Here is a 22,886-nt window from a genome sequence, read left to right as displayed (position 1 = left end):
CACAAATTATGACTTCTAGACTAACGACCCCGACACGTGGGACTAGATTGCGCATATTGTGGTGATCCACGACACACTTGCGAGACTTGTTTTAAATCGCATGGCTACCCCAATTGGTGGGCTACTCTTATAGATCGAGGACAATGCAATATGACCAGTAATGGTACTGGTTATGGATTCCATACTTCCGATAAGATTGATTCCAGGAGCTGGATAATTGATTCCGGTGCAACTGATCATATGACGTTTGATCCTGATGATTTTCTGAATACTACACAACCTCGACGAACCTGTATTGCAAATGCCAATGGTGTTACTTATCCTGTGACAGGGGCTGGCACTGTTGCACTCTCATCCTCTCTCACACTGTCTAATACTTTACTTGTTCCATCTTTATCCACTAAATTATTGTCAGTTAGTCAGCTTACTGAACAATTGAATTGTTGTGTACTCATTTACCCGAGTTTTTTGTTTGCTTCAGGATATTCACACTAAGGAGATTCTTGGTCGTGGTACTAAGAGAGGGGGGCTATATTATGTCAATGACTTCAGTCCCGGCATAGCTAACAGCGTGACACATCCCTTTGATAGCAAACAAAATCAAATCTGGTTGTGGCACCGTCGATTGGGACATCCTTCTTTTAGTTATATGAAGCATCTTATACCAGATTTATTCTCAGGTTTCAAGGACTCTGACTTCACATGTGATACTTGTATTTTGGCCAAGAGTCACCGTGTGCCCTACCCGTTGAGTACGAACAAGTGTACTACTCCATTTACGTTAATTCACTCTGATGTCTGGGGACCTTCTCTATCACTGCTCCTTCTGGTGTTCGATGGTTTGTCACATTCATCGATGATTGTACACGGATGACATGGCTTTATTTGCTGAAGAATAAGAACGAAGTGTTTTCCTGTTTTCAGTCCTTCCACAAACAGATGAAAACTCAGTTTAATGCTCAAATCCAGATTCTTCGCTCCGACAATGGTGGAGAATTTGTCAATCATGACTTTTAGACTTACTTCCAACAACATGGAATTATCCATGAGACGACTTGTCCTCAGACACCATAACAAAATGGTGTTGCTGAACGAAAGAATCGACATCTTCTTGAAACCGCCCGAGCACTTCTGATTGGCGCTCATGTTCCTCGCCATCACTGGGATGATGCTATTGTCACCGCAGTTCATCTGATCAACCGCATGCCTTCTAGTGTACTGACCTTTAAAACTCCCTCACAGGTGCTTGCACAACACAGACCTCTGCCTTCTGTTTTGGTACTCACACCCCGAATCTTTGGATGTGTGGCTTTCGTTCATCTCCACAAAAATCAACGTAGCAAACTTGATCCATGTGCGCTTCGTTGTGTTTTTGTGGGTTATGCCACTCATCAGAAAGGCTACCGTTGTTATCACCCTCCTACCCAACGAACCTATGTCACTTTGGATGTGACCTTTCTGGAATCTGAGATGTTCTTCCATGACCCATCATCCAATTCTACACTTCAGGGGGAGCTACGAAGTGAAGAGCAGAATTGGAGCAACTTGGAAAATCAAGAAATTCTCATTTGTACAGAAATGATTGATCATTCCGCGTTTGGAGCATGAGATTACTCTCTGTCGAAAAGCGACCAATCGCCCATTCATAGCGATCAATTGCCTGACCCACCTGATCCACGCGAAGATATTTCTGATCCGAGTCTCACACTTACAGACAATACAGAACAACAAGATGAAGACCCCCCTCTAACTCAACAGTACCAACAGACCAATCTCTTGAGAATATCCTTGAGGTAACTACTCCTACTAGACTTGTGCATTTAGATGATAAAACTATTGGATATCAATTACCTTTCAGGCAAAATCGTGGGAAGCCACCAAACCGTTATTCACTTGATATTGGCAAGACATCCAAGTATCCAATTGCAAATCATGTATCCACTGAGAAGCTGTCTGAACCACTTACGGCTTTTGTGCATCAGTTGTCTGCTATCCATATTCCAACCAAGGTCTCTGAAGCATTGAAAGATCCTAAGTGGGTCCAAGCTATAAAAGAGGAGATGAAAGCCCTTGAGAAAAATCAGACTTGGACATTGGAGATTATACCCCGAGGAAAAAAGACTATCGGATGTAGATGGGTGTTTACTATAAAACACAATGCAGATGGATCTATCGAGCGATACAAGGCAAGACTTGTGGCAAAAGGGTACACACAGACCTATGGTATAGACTATGAAGAAACCTTTGCTCCCGTTGCAAAGGTAAACACCGTCAGAGTCTTATTGTCCCTTGCAGCTAATTTAGATTGGTCACTACACCAGTTTGATGTAAAGAATGCTTTTCTACATGGCGAACTCACGGAGGAGGTGTACATGGACATTCCTCCTGGATATAATACTACTCAGACTGGAACAGTTTGCAGGTTACGAAAATCATTGTATGGATTGAAACAGTCACCACGTGCATGGTTTGGACGGTTCACCATGGCAATGAAGAATAATGGTTTCAAACAGTGCAACTCAGATCATACTTTGTTCTTGAAACATCGAAAAGGGAAGGTAACAGCATTAATAATTTATGTTGATGATATGATTATTACTGGGAATGATAAACAGGAAATATCACAGCTACAAGACTATCTGGCTACGGAGTTTGAGATGAAGGATCTAGGTGGACTCAAGTATTTCTTGGGAATTGAGGTGGCTCGATCGCAGCAAGGCATATTTCTCTCTCAAAGGAAATATGTCTTAGACTTGTTGACAGACACAGGAATGCTAGATTGTAAACCTGCGGACACTCCTATTATTCAGAATCATCATCTTGGAGAATATCCGGATCAAGTTCCAACTAACAAAGAAAGATACCAAAGGTTAGTGGGAAGATTGATCTATTTGTCACATACTCGACCAGACATTGCTTATGCGGTGAGCGTTGTCAGTCAATTTATGCACTCTCCAAGTGAAGACCATATGAATGCAGTTCTTCGGATACTTAGATATTTGAAGTCTGCACCTGGAAAAGGACTTATGTTCTCAAAGCATGGTCATCTAAATATTGATGGTTATTCAGATGCAGATTGGGCAGGTAATGTAACAGATAGAAAATCCACATCGGGTTACTTCACATTCGTGGGAGGTAATTTGGTGACATGGAGAAGCAAGAAACAGAATGTAGTAGCTTTATCCAGTGCAGAAGCCGAGTTCAGAGGCATGACTAAAGGGATTTGTGAACTTCTTTGGTTAAGAAAGTTGCTTACTGAACTTGGGTATAAACCTACATCCACAATGAATCTCTTTTGTGATAACAAGGCTGCTATAGCCATTGCACAGAATCCGGTTCAGCATGATCGTACTAAACATGTTGAGGTAGATCGACACTTCATCAAACAAAAGCTTGAGGCTAAAGTGTTTCAGTTTCCTTTTGTGAAATCCGAGGATCAATTGGCGGATATTTTGACAAAGGCGATTTCCAGTAAAGCATTCCACAATTCACTAGATCAGTTGGGCATTGGCGACATCTATGCACCAACGTGAGGGGGAGTGTTGGCGTGACTTGTGGATATTGACTTACTTTCCTTACACACTAAGAATTCCTATTATAATTGTAATTGATTTACTTTAATTCATGATTTCCTACTGCAAATAGATTTAGGAATTTATTATTTACTTGCCCATTCAGGTTTCGTTGTATTATAAATATGACCTCCTACAAGGAGAAGAATACACAGAAAATTCCCACAAACAAATATTCGTTGTATTATAAATATGCACCACGATTGCTTGCCACAAATTGTACATCGTGACATATCAAGCAAGAATGTTTTGTTGGATTCTGAATATGAGGCATGTGTTTCAGATTTTGGCACTGCCAAGTTTTTAAATCCAGACTCAACTAATTGGAGTGCTCTTGCAGGCACGTATGGATATATAGCACCAGGTAATGTTCAAACATTTTTTCTCTTATTTGAACACTTATCACCGATTATTTTTCATCCACAGTTAAACCCAACTTGTTAGAATCGAACAGGACATTTGAACTGTACCATCGTAATTAAAGTAAAAAGTATTGAACCTGGTAGCAAATTAGCAATAGTACTTTAATCATTTCATATCACAAAATGTTTTGAACATTGAAGTTTTTGATATACTAATAATGCCACTGCTAGGAGATTTTCTAAGCAGAGCTTGCTTATAAAATGGAAGTGAATGAGAAATGTGACGTGTATAGCTTCGGAGTAGTAACGTTGGAACTGATTATGGGAAGGCATCCAGGAGATCTGTTGTCATCTTTATCATCTACATGTTGTCATCTTTGTTAACGCAACTTTCCTTTCCTAACCTACGCGGAAGTCAACTTCACAATCTCCTTCTAGCAATTAGCCTTTCCGGTTGTAAATCGGATTGTATTCATGTCTATATTATTTCTTACCTTAAGTAGATATCTTGTGCTAGTATAAATAGGGACTTTGTGTAATCTGTTAAATACAAGGAAATATATTTTCTACATAGTATCAGCCTAACCTAGGGTTTTCTCCCTATCCCTTATTCGATCCTCTTCTCCTTTAGGTCCACCTCATGGCTTCGTCTGAATCCACCATCTCCCTTCCAAGCCCCAACTCTTCTCATTTTATCAAGCTTACTGACTCCAACTATCTTCTTTGGCTCCGCCAACTCAAACCCTTTTTAGTCGGTCATAACCTCTAGAAATTTATCGATGGCACTCATAAACAACCTTCTGCCCACATCTCCACCTCTACCATCGAAACACCCACAACCACCACCACCACCACCACCACTCTTACCCAAACCAATCCCTCCCATGCTCAATGGTACCAACAAGACCAACTCATTGTTAGCTACATCACCAGTACACTCTCTGAGTTCATTCTCTCTCTCACTGTCGGTTGCACCTCTGCCCGGAATCTCTAGGAGTCTCTCCAACGCCACTTCTCTCAATCTAGTATGGCCAGTGAATCTGCTCTTCGTTTTCAACTCGTGGATTTGCAAAAAAGGCTCTTAACCCATTGATGCTTACCTTCGTCATGCTAAGTCCCTTGCCGATTCACTGGCTGCCATCAATGAACCTATCTCTCCAAAAGAACTTGTCACTGCTGTGCTTCGGGGTTTAGGACCCAATTACAAAATCCTCGTCACTGCAATTCTCAATTTTCCTCTGCTTCCTGACTTTGCTGATCTTCGTGCTCGTTTGTTAGCTTTTGATGCACAGGCTCCTCGAATCTCTCCTGATCAAAACACAGCACTAATTGCCACCCAATCCTCTCCTCACACCACCGGTCATACTTCCTTCCCTTCTCACCGTGGTGGTGGCTCTTCCAGCAACAAGCGCGGTGGCCGTGGTGGCTGGCGCGATTGCAGCCGTGGTGGTTGGGGCAACTTCTCATCTTCCTGAAGCAACCCGTGGAATGGCTTCCAGCAGTCTCAATGGCCTAATCAACCATAGCCTCCTTTTGCTCCAAGTTCTGGATCTCAAAGCAACTGGCCTTTCTTTCAGCCTCCTTGGGCCCAATCTGCCACTTCTAGCAAACACTATGTCTAGCCCAACTCAACTCTTGGTGTCTTGGGACCCGCTTGGTGCACCACCTGCAATACCAATCAACATACTACTTCAACATGTCCCTATTCGCTACAATAGCCCAGAATCCTTTCCTTCCTTTGCCGGGGCTCAATTTATGCAGCCACCTGACTCTACTTGGTACACTGACACAGGTGCCACTCATCACATGACTGGTAGTCCTTCTAATCTCCAAAATCAACAACTATATCAGGGCAATAATTATGTATTTCTTAATAATGGAGATTCTCTCTCTATCTCTCATACTGGCTCTCTTTCTCTTCCTTTAGGTTCTCACAAATTTTCTATTCAAAATGTCTTTTGTCTTCCATCTCTTCGTACTAATCTTCTTTCTGTTGCCCGTTTTACTCGTGATAATTTAGTTTTCATATGTTAAATACAAGGAAATATATTTTCTACAATCTTCATCATCTGCATTACCTGCCCATCAAATGCCAATGGAGGATATTTTGGACCAACGCATTTCCCCTCCTACACATCAAGAAGCAGGGGAAGTGGTCTCTCTAGTGCAGATAGCTTTTGCATGCTTGAATTCCAGTCCTCCATCTCGTCCAACAATGAAACAATTTTCTCAACACCTCTCAACTCAGAGACTGCATTTGTCCAAGTCAGTGCATATAATAACATGTGGTGAATTGCTTGCTCTCTACGGTTTTACAACCCGAGGGTAAGTTTCTACATGTTAAATGCTTTCAATTATCTCCGTCACCACTAGTCATCTCATCCGCCTATCATGCCTTTATAATTTCTTTGACATTATTTGATTGATTAATTTGAATAAACACCGTATTAACTATGTGTTTGCCCTCTGAGTGTTTCTTTTAACCTTCTTAGATGTTCCCTTGTAGCCATTGGCGGACTCAATGGCGGACCCAGGATCTTGTCAAAGTGTGCACATAAATATTATATAATAATATAATAATACTTATTTATGTAGCAATATTTTATATTTATATAACTATTGATTTTATGAACACAAAAATGCATGTGCGAGATAGGACAAACTAAGTCATTTCTAAAACTGGGCCTTGATATTTTGTCAATTTTGGGGCCTTGATATTTTGAATATGGGAAATTTGGGTTAAAATCTTGAAGGTTTTATTTATTTGTTGGCCAAATGTCTTATTTAATTTTAATTATTAAATTACTTTGATGCTTTATTGAATGTTTTGGGCTTTTTTTTTTATGAGGTTTTGGGGTTGTGTTTGTTTTAAGAAATCAATGACAGTTTTGTAATTTAAAAAAAGTTAAAAGCCTTTTTGTTATATTGTAAATAGGCTTTGCGTGTATTTCTAAAGTCCATTTCATATATAATTTTTTTAATAATTTAAACTCTTATATTGGTTATTATAGTGAATCTTCCAAAAATTAATTCTTTTGTTTTGAAATATATGTAGGCCCACAACGACCCAGGTGAAGTGACAGCCACTCCCAAGTCTCTTTGGCCTTCTATCAAGCGCATACGACGATCCACCAATAACTTCCAATCAACCTCTCACTTCTATCAATTTCATTCCATTCAGTTCCAACACAAAATGCAAAATTTCCAAAGAGACGAAGACTCTGACTGCAATCTTTCAATTAAGAAAATGAAAAAACCCCAAAAGTCTTCCCAAACCGTCTTCCAATTAAGAAAATGAAAAAAAATAAAATTGGAATAAGATATTGTTTGTGTAGATCTGCTAGAGAGCATAATGATATGTTATAAAATCCAAGTCTGCTCTCTACTCATTGCCTTCTGTGGTACGTTCAGCTTCTTTCATCACCAACATCACTAGGTGATTTGACAGACCTCACCATTCTCTCTCTCTATAATACATTGTTTCCCTCTTACTCGTTACTTCTTGATGTCATGTTTCCTAATTCGTAATTAAATTAGGATGAATTGAATTGAGGAGGAGTTAGATTAAAGAGAATTAGATTCCGGATTCCTATTCAAGTTGTTTATTAAACCATATGGAATTGAGGTTGGTACTAATTACTAAAATGTCCTTGTTGTTGGGTTAAAGTAAATGGCAAAATTTAAAATTTTAAAACTGTGTGAGGATATAATGGGTAAAAAAAGATGAATTCCTAATAGGTTATTTCTTCATGAATTAGAATACCACATCCCACCCAAGAATTGAATTCCCATTCTTATACATGGTAGGTAGATTTGGAGCAAAGGATCAATTTCACATTCCTATTCCTATACATGGTAAATCAAAACAATAAACGACAATTTCACGTTTAGTTTTTCAATTTATCTAACACACACCAATTAGAGAAGAAGAAAAAGAAAAAACAAAAACAGTCGCTGATCCCACCAGATACGTCGTCCAAATTTAAAACTTTCTGAGCATCCAATACTGTGAAGCATTAAGGTGGGACACATGTGAACATATGAAGCAGAAAACACATTAATTGATACCTTTTTTTTCTCTTTTTCTTTGGGTTTTTTGAAAGGTCATTAATTGATACTTGACTTAAAAGAATGAGAGACAAAGACTTTGAGTCAAGTCAAGAGTATGGAAGACTCCGAGCTTTGTATAATGGAGAAAAGAAAAGTTACTAACGTACCATATGAACAGGGAAAAGCTACCATACATATAGGAGGGAAAATACTTCTCTCTTTTTCTGGAAGTAGGAGCGAAACTTCTACTTTCTAGTTTGACCTGTGATTTGCATACCTTTTTTCGGGAAATGATAGAAATATTATTGGTTTTTATTTTAAATTTCTTTAATATGAAAAGTTGTTAATTTACTATATGCTCCTTATTTAATAAAAAATATTATTGATATTTTGAATGTTTCAGTGTATTTGTGAGCATGAATTATTTGGTCACAAGAAATTACTGACCTTTTTTCTTCTTGTAGTAACCCACTGAACATGCACCAAAGAAAATAAAATATATAAAAAAAAGTGTCGAGCATATAGTGCATTTCCATCCATTTCATTATTTCGGTCCAGAAAATTAAAAAATTACATTTAAAGAGACAAAGACTTTGACTCGTGTATGGAAGGCTCCATCCATTTCATTATTTGTACAAGTCTTTGTCCACAGAATAAGAGAGCCACATGTGATGACTTTAGGGGTTAATTTCATTTCATTTCATTAGTTCATCCAGAAAATGTAAAATTGGCATTTAACTTTAGAGAATGAGAGACAAAGACTTTTGACTCAAAAGAAAAGTGATGATACAATCCGAAAGACCTATAAGAAAGGCACTGCCCATACGAATAGCACACAAAACAATAACCATGAGATCTTTAACTTCTGTTAAAGTATGCTTCCTGGCTTATTGCCTTACCTTGTTGTATGTTTCATCACCAAATTGGGTTGCTTTTGCTTCTAATACTGAAGCAAAGGCTCTTCTCAAATGGAAAGCTAGCTTATTTCAAAACAAAGCCCTCAATATTCTCAACTGGCGGTACCCTCCCAGTCATAATGCCACCAATTCTTCCACCAATCCAAAAGAAAATATAGTCACATGCACTTGGACCGGTGTTTCATGCAACACAGCTGGAAGTGTTAACAAGATAAACCTCTCCACTTGTGGTATACAAGGTACGCTACTTGAGTTTTCATTCTTGTCCTTCCCTAATCTTGAATATCTTAACCTCAGCATGAACAAACTCTTTGATGTCATCCCACCTCAAGTCAGTTACCTCTCCAAACTCCACTATCTTGATCTCTCTCTCAATCAATTGTCCGGGAGAATCCCACCAGAAATCGGTCTCCTAAGAAATCTTACCTTTCTCGGTCTCTATGAAAATACATTCTTTGGGGATATTCCCAAGGAAATAGGTAACCTCAAATCCCTTGTGGAGCTATATTTGTGTAAGAATGAACTCAATGGTTCAATTCCACGATCTCTAGGCAATCTAACAAGCCTTACCCATCTTTATCTCTATACCAATCAACTTTCTGGTTCTATTCCTAAGGAGATAGGTAACATGGAGTCTCTTGTAGATCTAGAGTTGTGCTCCAATACTTTAAGTGGTGTCATCCCTCCAAATATTGGTCACTTAAAAAAGTTAAACACTTTGTACTTGTATACCAATCAACTCTCTGGTTCTATTCCCAAAGAGATAGGGAACCTGAAATCTCTTGTGGATCTACAATTGTATGAGAATCAACTCAATGGCTCAATTCCAAGATCACTATGCAATCTCACAAGCCTTACCATTCTTTATCTCTATGCTACTCAACTTTATGGCACTGTTCCCAATGAGATAGGTAACATGAGGAGTCTTGTGGTTCTAGACTTGAGTGGGAATCAACTCAATGGTTCAATTCCAAAATCACTAGGTCATCTAACTAGCCTTACCCGTCTTTATCTCTTTGGCAATAAACTTTCTGGCATTATTCCCAATGAGATATGTAACCTGACGTCTCTCGTAGATCTACAATTGGCCTTCAACACTTTAACTGGTTTCATCCCTCCAAATATTGGTAACTTGAAAAAGTTAAACACCCTGTACCTGAATACCAATCAACTCTCTGGTTCTATTCCCAAAGAGATAGGTAACATGAAATCTCTTGTGGGGCTATATTTGTATGGGAATAAACTCAACGGTTCAATTCCAAGATCACTAGGTGATCTAACAAGCCTTACCCATCTTTATCTTTATGCCAATCAACTTTCTGGTTCTATTCCTAAGGAGATAGATCACATGAAGTCTCTTGTAGATTTAGAGTTGTCCTCCAACACTTTAAGTGGTCTAATCCCTCCAAATATTGGTAACTTGAAAAAGTTAAACACTTTGTACTTGCATATCAATCAACTTTCAGGTTTAATTCCCAAGGAAATAGGAAATTTGAAATCTCTAGTGGATCTACAGTTGCATGAGAATCAACTCCATGGTTCAATTCCTATTTCATTTGGTAACCTCACCAACTTGGAAATCTTATACTTACGGGATAACCAACTTTCCGGCTCCATCCCCAAAGAGATAGAGAGTCTCAAGAAGTTGATTGGCCTGCAATTGGATAGCAACCAATTTTCCGGTTATTTGCCCCAAAATATTTGCCAAGGTGGAAAACTCACAAACTTTACAGCAAGCACCAATCATTTAACTGGCCCAATCCCCAAAAGCTTGAAAAATTGTACGAGCTTAGTCAGAGTCCGTCTTAACCAGAACCAATTGACAGGCAATATATCTGAAGACTTTGGTGTTTATCCGAATCTTGATTTTATAGATGTAAGTCACAATAACTTGTACGGTGAAATCTCTTACAAGTGGGGGCAGTGCCCACAATTAAAAACTCTACGACTTGCGGGAAACAACCTTACTGGGAACATACCACCTGAGATTGGAAATGGAACCCAAATTAAGGGGCTAGATCTTTCTTTAAATAATTTAGTTGGGATGATTCCAAAGGAATTCTGGAGACTGACTTCTTTGGTGAAGCTGATGTTGAATGGAAATCAGCTTTCGGGCCGTATTCCCTTGGAATTGGGATCATTGATTGATCTTGAATATCTTGACTTGTCAACAAACAAATTCAATGAGTCAATTCCGAGCACTCTAGGTGACTTGTTCAGACTACACTACTTGAATTTGAGCAACAATAAGGTGGCTCAAGCAGTTCCAATTAAGTTGGGAAAATTATTTCAATTGACCGACCTGGATTTAAGTCATAACTCACTTGAAGGTAGGATACCATCAGAAATGAGCGACATGGAGAGTTTGGTGTCCCTCAATCTTTCCCACAACAATCTTTCGGGTTTCATACCAACGAGTTTTGAAGACATGTATGGCTTGTTGTATGTTGACATATCCTACAATCACTTGGAAGGTCCCCTACCGAACAACAGCGCATTTCGAAAAGCTCCTCCAGAAGCATTAAAAGGGAACAAAGGATTGTGTGGCAAAGTTGGAGCTCTGCCACCCTGCAATGAACATGGGACAAAAAAGCACCAAAAACGGGTATTTGGAATCACATTCTCCCTTCTAGCAGTATTCGTACTTCTATCTGCTTTCTTTACAATTGTCTTCGTGGTGCAAAGGAAGAAGAAGTATCAGGATAAAGAACAAAACAATATGCATTCAGAAATTTCCTTTTCAGTTTTAAATTTTGATGGAAAATCAATGTATGATGAAATCATAAGGGCAACAGCAGATTTTGATTCCACATATTGCATTGGGAAGGGAGGACATGGAAGCGTCTATAGAGTGAATTTGTCATCTGGAGACGTAGTGGCTGTGAAGAAACTCCATCCGCTATGGGATGGCGAGATAGAATTTCAGAAGGAGTTCTTGAATGAAGTAAGGGCACTCACTGAGATAAGACATCGGAATATTGTGAAGCTCTATGGTTTCTGCGCACATAAACGACACTCGTTTGTGGTGTATGTGTTGAAGGAAAATGTGATCCTCCTAATATAATTTCACCACCACTAATTAAATAACGGGGTTTTATTATTTTAGGTTCGACCCATTCGAGACGCAAGTCTCTTAATTACAATCCCTTGCTTCAAGGAAACACCCTTTGATTCCATCATAAAGAAACAGAACGTGTGTGTTTGATTTTGCAACTGCTCCCAAGTCCAACCTCAGGATGCCTACGTATCCCTTGCGGGAATCAAGCCACTCGTAGTTCAAAGAATCGCAATGAATAAATGACTCATTGCGAGGGAAATTTGATTTGAATTGTATTGAGTGAATTTAGCTGAATAAACCAGGGATTCGATATGGGATTGCATTTGGGATGGTTGCATCTAGACTGAATCTCTAGATTGCCTACGTACCCTTTCAAAGGGATCAAACCAACGTAGTTCGGAATTTGGGAATTAATGGGTAAGTGTGGCCCACTAATTGAGAATTTGTGTTTGAGAAATTTGAATTTAATCTCATTTGAATTTTCATGGGTAGATGACCCATGGAAAATTGGATGGTTTTGTACCACTTTCGTTCTTGTCCATGTCCAAGAAAAATAATGAGTAATTTTAATTATCCCATTAACTTTTCCTAAACATTGACAATTGCGTTTGGGGATTTCCATAGGTAGATGACCTATGGGAAAAATTGGAAATTAATGGATAAATGTGGCCCACTAATTAAGAATTTGTATTTGAGAGATTTAGAATTAATCTCAATGAAATTTGCATGGGTAGATGACCCATGGGAAACATTGGAAATTAATGGGTAAGTGTAGCCCACTAATTGAGAACTTGAATTTGAGAGATTTGAATTTAATCTCATTGAAATTTGTATGGGTAGATGACCCATGAAAAATTGAATGGTTTTGTACCACTTTTCTGATTGTCAATGTCCAAGAAAAATAATGAGTAATTTTGATTATCCCATTAATTTTCCCTAAACAAATTGACAATTGCACTTGGGAAAGTGCTTTGGCAAAATCTGGTTAAGATAAACTAGAGATTTATACTTGATTGCGGTTGTGTCTATTGGGATGTTAGACTGCCTACGTACCCTTGACGGGATCAAACCGACGTAGTTCCAAATTTGGAAGTTAATGGGTAACTGTGGCCCACTAATTGAGAATTTGTGTCTTTGGGACAATTTGGAGATTTTCATAGGTAGATGACCTATGGAAAAAATTGGAAATTAACGGGTAAGTGTAGCCCACTAATTAAGAATTTGTGTTTGAGATATTTGAATTTAATCTCATTTGGAATTTGCATGGGTAGATGACCCATGGAGAAAATTGGATGGTTTTATACCATTTTTCTTTTTGTCAATGTCCAAGAATAATAATGAGCAATTTTGATGAACCCATTAATTCTCTACAATTGACATTTGCATTTGTATCCATGCATGATTTGGAGGATTTGAGATTAATGGGCTTTTTTGATTGACAAGCCTGTTAATCCATATTGATGCTCCTTTGGTATCTTTTGAGAGTGAGCTCAATGCTCGTAGCACGACCAATCATTTGTTTGGAATGAAGTCGTGGACACAGTATGGTTGAGTCGCTTGGCACTCCTTTTTGAATAGCTTCTTTGCCACAGTGGTTGATTCCCATATTTCTTGTTGAGATTTTGTGGGCATGTTTGGTAGCCATCTCGCATTGGAGGATTGAGGCAGATAGACCCGAATGACGTAAGCATTTTATTGAGCCTTCTTGACCGTCAATTGATTTAGTTCTTGTGAACCTTTGCTGACACTTTGTTTTCATTTGTTGCAGTCACCAAAAGTGATGTGAGGGACTTGAAAGACTTCATGAGTCTTGGTCCAAGTAGGACTTGCACAATGACAGTTGAGGATAAAACTTGGAGCAAATCATTGGTCCTTTTTAAGTGGACTTGTAAGCAAAGCGTGAGGCACTTCTGTTTTTCCTTTAGCTTTTATGCTTTATGCGTCACTAAAATCTTGCATGTGCAGCCACTAGTATCTTCAGCAAGTTTACTTACTCAGATTATCAATGAAAACCAATTTGCTCAACCACATTTTATTGTCCTTTCGTTGTTGTTGCCATGTATTGCTAAAGGTATCCTGGGATGGGAGCATTTGAGCAGCATAGCCACATGATGATTGGAATCATCATGACAATCTTGCTTGGCATTTGGATGCTTGAAGGCATCGTAGAGAGACCCAGCCATCTTGAATTGGTCTTGAGAAACGTGTTGTACTGCGCCAGCCCCACAGCAACACCATTTTTTTTTATCATAAGCTTCATGCAATAGAATTTGGACTCATAATTCAAATTCCTTGTTTTGCTGTATGTAGAGTTGCAGCCCATCCCTTTTTCATAATCTTGGATTCACTTTGGACATGCAGGTCCGTGAAGTCCAAGACTTCTTTTTTTTTTTTTTACTCTGCTGCAACTCAAAGAGGAAGAAGTCCTCTTCCTTTGAATTCGCAAGTGGTGGGTTCACCACCACACTTAACTCTTCATTTTGTTTTGCTTTTTCAGCATGGCTGATTTTATTCTTTAGCTTTCACGTGGAGGGGCTCACCTTCGCAGGCTTTATTCATTTATGTTTTCCATTGAACTAACATAGCTTTTGCATAGGCAGCAAAAGCAACAGCAACAAAAGACATTCTTGTCAATTGGGTGACTTTAGGATTTTCCTTTGCAAGTGACGTGGAGCCAAAAGAACCAAAGCCCCTTGTTGTCTTTTGCTGTAACATCCCAAGGTTAATAACCAAAGAGATAATTGGCAGGAAGTGGAGTTCCACTTTGTTTCTCCTTGCTCATCGCCAGCTACATACAAAGAGCACAAAAAGAAACCTCTTGCTTTGCACATGGTGAGTTCACTTTCGCAGGCTTTTTCTGTTGATGTGCAAACAGCAGATAAAATTTTTTCCCACTGCAGATATGTATGCAGCTTTCATTTAAAAGACAATTAACTTGTCTTGTTGTCATTGGAGGACAAAAGGCAGTCGGTACCATGACTGGGTATTTGAGTGAATGCCTTCGTTAACTTTTTCTTCCTTTTCTCTGTCTGCTATCTCTCTGCGGCACAACCCATGTCAAAACCTCAGTTCGTGCTTTCCTTGCAAAGCCACCAGATTTGGTTTTGTGATGGTTAGCCCATCATGATAAGCCATCCTTACAGAGTGCTTGTGAGTTGGATGTTGAGCACATCCTGGAAGCGTCAGAGCGGAGCTGCACCTCGGAGCATATCAGGACTTGACCTCATGATGACTACAATCATCTTGACTGTCAATCCATAGCTGGATGTCCTGGAGGTGTTTGATCCTTGGAGAGATTACTGACCCTTTTTATGATGATAGAAATCATCATGGGCAGGAACTCTTGAGTTGAACAGAACCTGAAATCTTGAGCAAAGATCAGAAAATTGTGCCATGAAACTAGTATTTTTACCTTGAAATGGCTCTTCTCTGCCTTCCTTTTTCTTTTTCTCTCCTCCCACCGTTCTCTTCTCTGCCTTCCTTTCCGTCCCCCGTTTTTTTCTTCGTGTCATGCCTCTTATAGAGGCTATCTTATGATGAGTTTGAATTCAAGCCTATGACCACTTCTTAACTGAGATACTTATCTCTTGGTGTTTCAAAACCACCGAAATACATCTATTTTATTTTTATATTTTTTTTCTTGATAAGGTTGCAGGGACAAAACAAATTCAATTCTAAACCAAGTCAAATTCTTGGCTAAATGCTTTTGTGAAAATTTTCCGTTCAACAGATGCCTTCTCAAGCGTTGTGCATAAAATGACTTTTTATGTGCAACGCTTGATAGCTTTCCCTTTGAACTGCGAATCCCCTGACTTTTCTTGTATTAATTAATTAATTAATTTTTGTTGAAACCACTCAGGAAATGGACGTGCAAGGTTGATTCGGTTTTGAGCGAGTCTTTGATTCGCATGGTAGGAAATTTGTCTCTGGCCCCCAATATGCGAGATCACTGCCTCTGAGATCTGTGCAGCTTAATGTACCCCCTGAAGGCCATGCAACCCGGTATACCACCGCCTCTGTAAATTCTGGGTATGCAGAAGATAAGGTGATTTCAGTATGCCAAACGCATCGTGCTGTGTTTACAGCACATTGTTTGGCGGATGTGAATAATGAAGTGGATGGAGACATATTGCATAAGGCAAAAATTATATGGTGCCATAGCAATTTCCCGATATCCTTACGAGTGTTGCGCAAATATATGGAGAGCATTTTGTGAATTATGGGGGCCCTTGTGCAACACCTTTCATCATGGCAATGGTGAGATGGGGATTTTGGTGATTTACGACTGCACTCAGCTTTTTTTTTTTTTTTTTTTTTAAAGCTAAGTTGCCTACGTACCCTATAAAGGGATCAAGCCATACGTAGTTCACCCTTTGATTCTCAGGGGAAGAAAGGGACGAATGGATTTTGTGGCCGCATCTAGTGGCAAGACTAGACTGCCTACGTACCCCTTTTGAGGGATCAAGCCGCCGTAGTTCCTTTCCTTGGACTGCCCTCTCGGGTTTTCAGCCCACGAAGGTTTTTTTTTTTTTTTTTTTTTTTTTTTTTTTTAAGCTCTAACTTTTGCTTGGACCGCCCTTTTGGGTTTTCAGTCCAACGAGCTTTTTTTCTCACCATCAGGCATAAAACTTCTTGACGAATTTCCCATTCACACAAGGGTATACGCACTTGCCTTCGGCGTTTGACAACTCATAGGCACCCCTAGAGAAAACCTTGGTAATGACGTAGGGCCCCTCCCACTTGGGTTCAAACTTACCGTGCATTTTCCTGGTAATGACAAATGGTCTTCGGACAGTTAAAACCAAATCTCCAATTGAGAAAGATCTGAACTTAACTTTTCTGTTGAATGCCCCTGCAACCTGAGCTTGATATATTTCGAGCTTTTGTTGAGCTGCTAGTCTTTTCTCATCGAGGGCTTCCAGCTCTGCCAGTCTCACATATGCGTTTTCGTCGGGGTTTGTCAGCTGTAGAGCTACCCTTAACGATGGCAATTGGACTTCTAACGGTAGAACAGCCTCGGAGCCAAACACTAAATTGTAGGGTGTACATCCTGTTGAATTGCGTATGGTCGTCCTATAAGCCCATAATGCTTCAGGGAGGCGCTCATGCCAGTCTCTTTTATTTCCTGAGACCGCCTTCTTTAGGATGTTGCACAGTACCTTATTGAAAGCTTCAGCTTGACCGTTTGACGACGGATTGTAATTCGCGGAAAACGAGTGTTGAAATCTATACTTCTCGCACAACTTGGTCATGGACTTGCACTTGAAATATAATGCATTGTCGGATATTATCTTCGATGGAACCCCATAACGGTAGATGATATGATTTCTTATGAAGTTTGTAACATCGTCTGCTCGTACCTCCTTTAAAGGAATCGCTTCAGCCCATTTAGAGAAGTAATCGGTCGCGGCCAAGATGTACTGATGTTGACGTGATGACTTAGGCTTTATCATGCCAATAACATCTAATCCCCAAGCTTCAAATGGCCAAGACAAAGTAGTCGGATGTAATTGTTGGGGTGGCTGGTGAATAAAGTCTCCATGTAACTGGCAATCTTTGCATGTGGTTGCAAATTTCATTGAGTCTTGGACCATTGTTGGCCAGTAATAACCCAATCTCTTCAGTTGGTTTGAGAGTTTTGGACCAGCTTGATGAGCACCGCAAGTGCCAGCATGAGTATCATGAAGGGCCTTAGTTGAGTCTTGTTTCGACAGACACCTTAACAACATACCATCAAATGATCTTTTGTACAAGGTGTCATTTAGGTACAGAAATCGAGTGGCTCTGCGTCGGACTTCAGCCTTTTTCCTTGAGTCATTTGGCAACTTGCCTTGTTGGAGATACTCGATTATGGGATGGCGCCAATCAAGATCATCTGGTTCCCCCTCACATTCGGAAGCCGTAATGACGTTTGAATCAACAACTTCCTCAATTCTCTCTATAGCTGGGAGTAGTAAGTGACGTTCCCCAACAGTGATTTGGATATCCCTTTCGTCAGGTAGTGTTAACGATGCAGCCAAATTAGCTAGTGCATCAGCTTTATCATTTTCCGACCTCGGGATGTGACTAACATGGATGTCTTGGAACTGCGACATGAGATACTTTGCCCTTTCATGGTATGGGACGAGAGTAGTATTCCTGACTGCGTATTGGCCATTCAACTGTCTAACGACTAACTGTGAATCACCGTATGCTTGCAAATAATCAATATGCATCTCGAGAGCAATTTCAAGGCCAATGATGAGTGCCTCGTATTCTGCCACATTATTTGAACATAAAGCTAGAAAAGAGAATGAGTATGGGATTAAGCCCCCAGACGGCGTGATGAATACTACTCCTGCCCCAGCTCCTTTTCCTCTTGCTGCCCCATCAAAATATAACTGCCATATAAGTGCTTCTGTAGTGAACACCTCTTCGTCGGGCAAATCATTAGATAACTCCATGTTGTCAGGAGTAGGATGAGCAGCCAAGAAATCAGCAAGAGCCTGCCCTTTGATTGCCCTTTGTGGCACAAACTTTATCTCGAACTCGGAGAGGAGGAGAGACCACTTGGCTATTCGCCCAGAGAGCACAGGCTTGGACATTAAATATCGGAGTGGATCTGCCTTGGAAATCAAAATGACTCTATGAGAGAGGATGTAGTGTCGTAGTTTCTGTACAGCGAACACCAAAGCGAGGCAGACCTTTTCGATCGGGGTGTAATTTTGTTCTGCCCCTACGAGAGTTCTACTCAAGTAATATAACGCATTTTCCTTTCCATCCTCGTTGTGTTGGGCGAGCAATGCACCTAATGAGCGTTCTAATGCCGCAATGTATAGGATTAAAGGCTTCCCTTTGATTGGCGCCATTAGAACTGGCGGATTTAACAGGTATTGTTTAATGCTTTCCAAAGCATTTTGGCATGCTTGATCCCATATAAACGGAACATTCTTCTTCATTAGCCTTGAGAATGGTTGACACCTTCCAGAGAGATTTGAGATGAATCGTCGTATGTAAGCTAGTCTTCCTTGCAGCCCCCGCAGCTCCCTTAAATTTCGAGGGGGAGGCATCTCACGGATTGCCTTGATTTTTGAGGGATCAATTTCAATTCCACGATGTCGGACGATAAAGCCAAGGAATCTACCAGAACTTACCCCAAATGCACATTTTAAGGGGTTCATTTTCAACTGGTGCTTTCGGAGTCTATCAAAAACTCGTTTTAAGTCCCTCAAATGATGTTCTCTTTTTCTGGTTTTGACAACCAAATCATCAACGTAGCATTCAATGGTATTGTGAAGCATGTCATTGAAAATTACCGTCATGGCTCTTTGGTAAGTCGCCCCTGCATTTTTCAACCCAAAAGGCATCACAGTGTAGCAATATATTCCTTTTGGAGTGCGGAAGGCAGTTTTCTCTTGATCCTCTGGAGCCATTTTTATTTGGTTGTAACCTGAGAATCCATCCATAAATGATAGAGCACCGAAACCGGTTGTTGCGTCTACCAATAATTCTGTAATTGGGAGTGGAAACTCATCTTTTGGGCATGCATCATTGACGTCTCTATAGTCCACACATATACGTAGTGCCCCAGTTTTTTTGAGGACTGGGACGATATTGGACAACCAGGTGGGATATTGGACCTCTCTGATAAAACCCGCGGCAATAAGCTTGTCAATCTCGATTTCTATTTGGATTGTTAGCTCTGGCCGAAAACGGCGTGGCGCTTGCTTCACCCATCGAGCCTCATCAGGTATCCCAAGTTTGTGAACTGCAACGTTTGGGTCTAAACCTGGCATGTCTTGATAACCCCATGCAAATACATCTCGGTACTCTTGCAACAGTTGTGTGTATTCTTCTAACTCTTGCGGTGTTAACAAAGCACTGACAAAGATAGGCTTTGGGTTGTCAACCGTACCGAGATTAATTTCTTGCAGATCATCAATTGTGGCTTGACCTCCCTCCTCCATTTGTGGTGGAGCTGGTTGGACTATGTCGATGAATTCCTCAATATCTTGAGGACTATCATCTTGGTCCACTGTTTCTTCACAAGAGGTGCAATTGACCTGGACAAGGTCATCCTTTATTTTCACCCTTTTGATCGTTTCGCTCACAGCTTTCTCTTGACTCTTAACTTTCCATTTCCTTTTATTATGGACCTTCCCTTGTTGAGAACTGGAAGGGTTCTCCAAGCGTTGAAAGACTGAGATGCGGGGTGGTTGTCTGCCCCCTAAGCGTTTGAACACGGAGATGCGAATCGGCTTTATATTCACCTCATCTTCCCTAAACATAGCTTGTTCCATATTAGTGAGTATCTCAGGCTCGGAGGCTTCCAGATATGGCCTTCGAAGAGACACTTTGAGTCCGCCACTCTCATTTTGAACTGTGAGGCCAGCATTGCTTTTCTTTGCTTTTCTGCCTTTAAGTTCTATCTTTAATGGAGCAGATGTTGTTTCTGACAATGATGCCTTTTTGTGAAAAACTACACGTTTACTTGGGCCATCGTTTTTGCCAAAAGTAGTCGAAATGACCAAACTGCCCCCTGGGATAGACTGATTGATCTTACGAAGAGGACGAGTGTAACTTGCTGTCGTCAGTGACTCCATTGTTTGTTTCAATGAGCTTGTTTCCTTTTCACTAGGCTCCTTTTTTGAAGTCTTGACAATTATCTTTGGCTTGGGAGCCTTTGCAGTCGGGACTTCTCCCACTTTTGAGGATGACGCACCACGAGGTTTTAGCTTCACTCGGATTACTTTTGAAGGTTTGGATACTTCTACATTTTGGGCTTTTCCTGTTTCAACAGTCGCCCTTTTCTCCTTATCAACCTTTGATGGCTGTGTAAATGAGAGACCAAGTGGGTTGTAAAACTTCGCATCAGAGTAATTTACCTCTTCCCCTTTGAATGGGTCCATGTCAGCTGAAACACTCTTGACTTCCCCATCCACCAAGTATTTAAAGCACTGGTGAAGTGTAGAAGGGACTACGCCATATGTATGGAGCCATGGACGTCCTAGCAGGACGTTGTATGAAGTATCAGCCTCGATCACATGGAATAGGGCGTCTGAATATAAGTCTCCTATTTCCATTTGCAATGCGATAGAGCCCATGGCCTTTTGCCCAAGTTGATTGAACCCTTGAATAGTCAGCATAGAGGGAGACAGCTGTCGGGCACTCATCCCTATAGCATGGAGCGTCTTTAATGGGATAATATTCACGGCCGAACCACAATCTAACAAGATTCGATTAATGGTTGTGCCTCCAACTTCGCCAGTGACATACAGAGGTCGATTATGGAATTTGGACCCCAGTAAAAAGTCATCTTCACCAAAGGTAATTGCTGCCAGACATGATGCACAAAACTTCGATGTTTCAGTTGTGTGGACATCTGCTGATTTGAAACATGACTTATACAAATCTGGGTTCATTAAAGCCATTACAAGTGCCTCCCTAAGTTCCCTCGACATTTGTAAAGCGTCGTAGACACTTAGAGGAGCGGGGATGCGCTTAAGATGAGCTAGAATATCATACTTAACTATATGTGATTGTGATGGCTCCTTTGCTTTACTAGTATCGGGCTTAGAATCCTTTGCTTTTGGAGAGGAAGGTGGAACTTCCCCTGCAACAGTTTTTCCTGACAAGAAGACCTTAATCTCTTTCGCCTTTGGCTTCTTCTCGGTTTTAGAGGGATCAGCTTCCTCATTTTGTTGTGCTTTATCAGCAGATGGGATGCTTCGACCGGAGCGGAGATTAATCTCATCAACTTCTGTGTCGACCTCATATTCCTCCAAAGAAACCATGTTGCATTGAATGATTTCTTCCTCAACTTCAGATTCACTCGAGAAAAACTCAATTGGCAAAAACTCAGTGAGTGTGACAGGGACCCTTGCGGGTTGCTCATATTCATCTTCTTGGGTGATTTGAACTTTCTTTTGCACTTTCTTCTTCCTCCTCTTATTTTTCAAGGGTGGCATGCCTCGAATCTTGACACCCGGACGAGTCGTAAATCTGTGATTGGGTGGGAGATATTTAGCCATGTGCTTGGCCCTTTTAACAAATGTCGTCCACCCCTCAGCAAATTCGTCGGTTGAAGAGTCTTCCCACATTTCTAGACTGGGTGCAGCCACAAGCTCATGAAGAGTAGGAATTTGAAGATCATTAGACCATGGTGCCTTCGGACAAGCATGTACGATTGTACCCCGATGGTCGGTATTAATACCTGCAATTTTCGCTCCATCTAGTAATGCGGTGATGGGTGTGAGCTTTTCTTCTATCATATTTGCCGTAGCTGAATGATGTCGGGAAGAGGAGTCTATCTCCAAGCCGCCATTGTTGAGGAGCTCTTGGATTTTGTCCTTCAGGATATAACAATCCTTGAGCGTATGACTGACAAGGCGATGATATCGACAATACCTAGGGTTATTTATCTTGTTGGCCTCAGCAGGACGTTTTGATTCTGGCAGAGCAATAGCATTGGAGGCCAGAAGTTGGTCAAAGATTGCTTCTACATCATCATCATCAAAAGAATATTTGACCTCTTTGCGTTCTTTAAGAGTGAGCCTTTTAGGTGGGTCTTTGTTTTGGCCTTTGTCATTTTTCTTTTCAGTTTTGACGAAAGTGGCCAACGACTCTCCTTTCATGGACTTCTTGTCATTTTTCTTTTCCCCAAATTGAATTTTTTGGGACGCGGACTTTTGGCGAGCAATTTGTCTTTCAACATTGCTCGCCTTTGACACCAAAGCGTCAAATGATTGGGGTTCAGCAGTGGCGACAAAAGTCGCAATGTCTGGCATGAGGTTATTGTAGCACATTTGCACTGCTGATAGCTCAGTAATTTTCTCGGGGCATTGAAGATTGAGACTCCTCCATCTCATAATAAAGTCATTAGCACTTTCCCCTGGCTTTTGGGCAGTTTGAGCTAGGTCCATGATCGAGACCTTCTTTTTAGAACTGA

The 22,886-nt window shown here is 40.5% G+C and overlaps 2 protein-coding genes across 2 annotated transcripts in view; both read left to right on the top strand.

Moving 5' to 3' along the window:
* Positions 1-6,263, top strand: part of LOC109947603 (MDIS1-interacting receptor like kinase 2-like) — an 8,655-nt gene extending 2,392 nt beyond the window's left edge. The window contains exons 3-5 of the mRNA XM_020558150.1: positions 3,763-3,936; positions 4,182-4,291; positions 5,985-6,263. Of these exons, the coding sequence (XP_020413739.1) occupies positions 3,763-3,936; positions 4,182-4,291; positions 5,985-6,263 (563 nt within the window). The remainder of the gene's footprint in view (positions 1-3,762; positions 3,937-4,181; positions 4,292-5,984) is intronic.
* On the top strand, positions 8,834-11,967 carry LOC18789845 (probable leucine-rich repeat receptor-like protein kinase At1g35710). The gene has a single exon (XM_020558143.1). The coding sequence runs from the start codon at positions 8,834-8,836 to the stop codon at positions 11,963-11,965; it is 3,132 nt and encodes a 1,043-aa protein (XP_020413732.1). The 3' UTR covers positions 11,966-11,967.

The sequence above is a fragment of the Prunus persica genome, chromosome G1, assembly GCF_000346465.2.
Source record: "Prunus persica cultivar Lovell chromosome G1, Prunus_persica_NCBIv2, whole genome shotgun sequence".
NCBI lineage: Eukaryota > Viridiplantae > Streptophyta > Magnoliopsida > Rosales > Rosaceae > Prunus > Prunus persica.
This window is presented reverse-complemented; position numbering and strand designations above follow the sequence as displayed.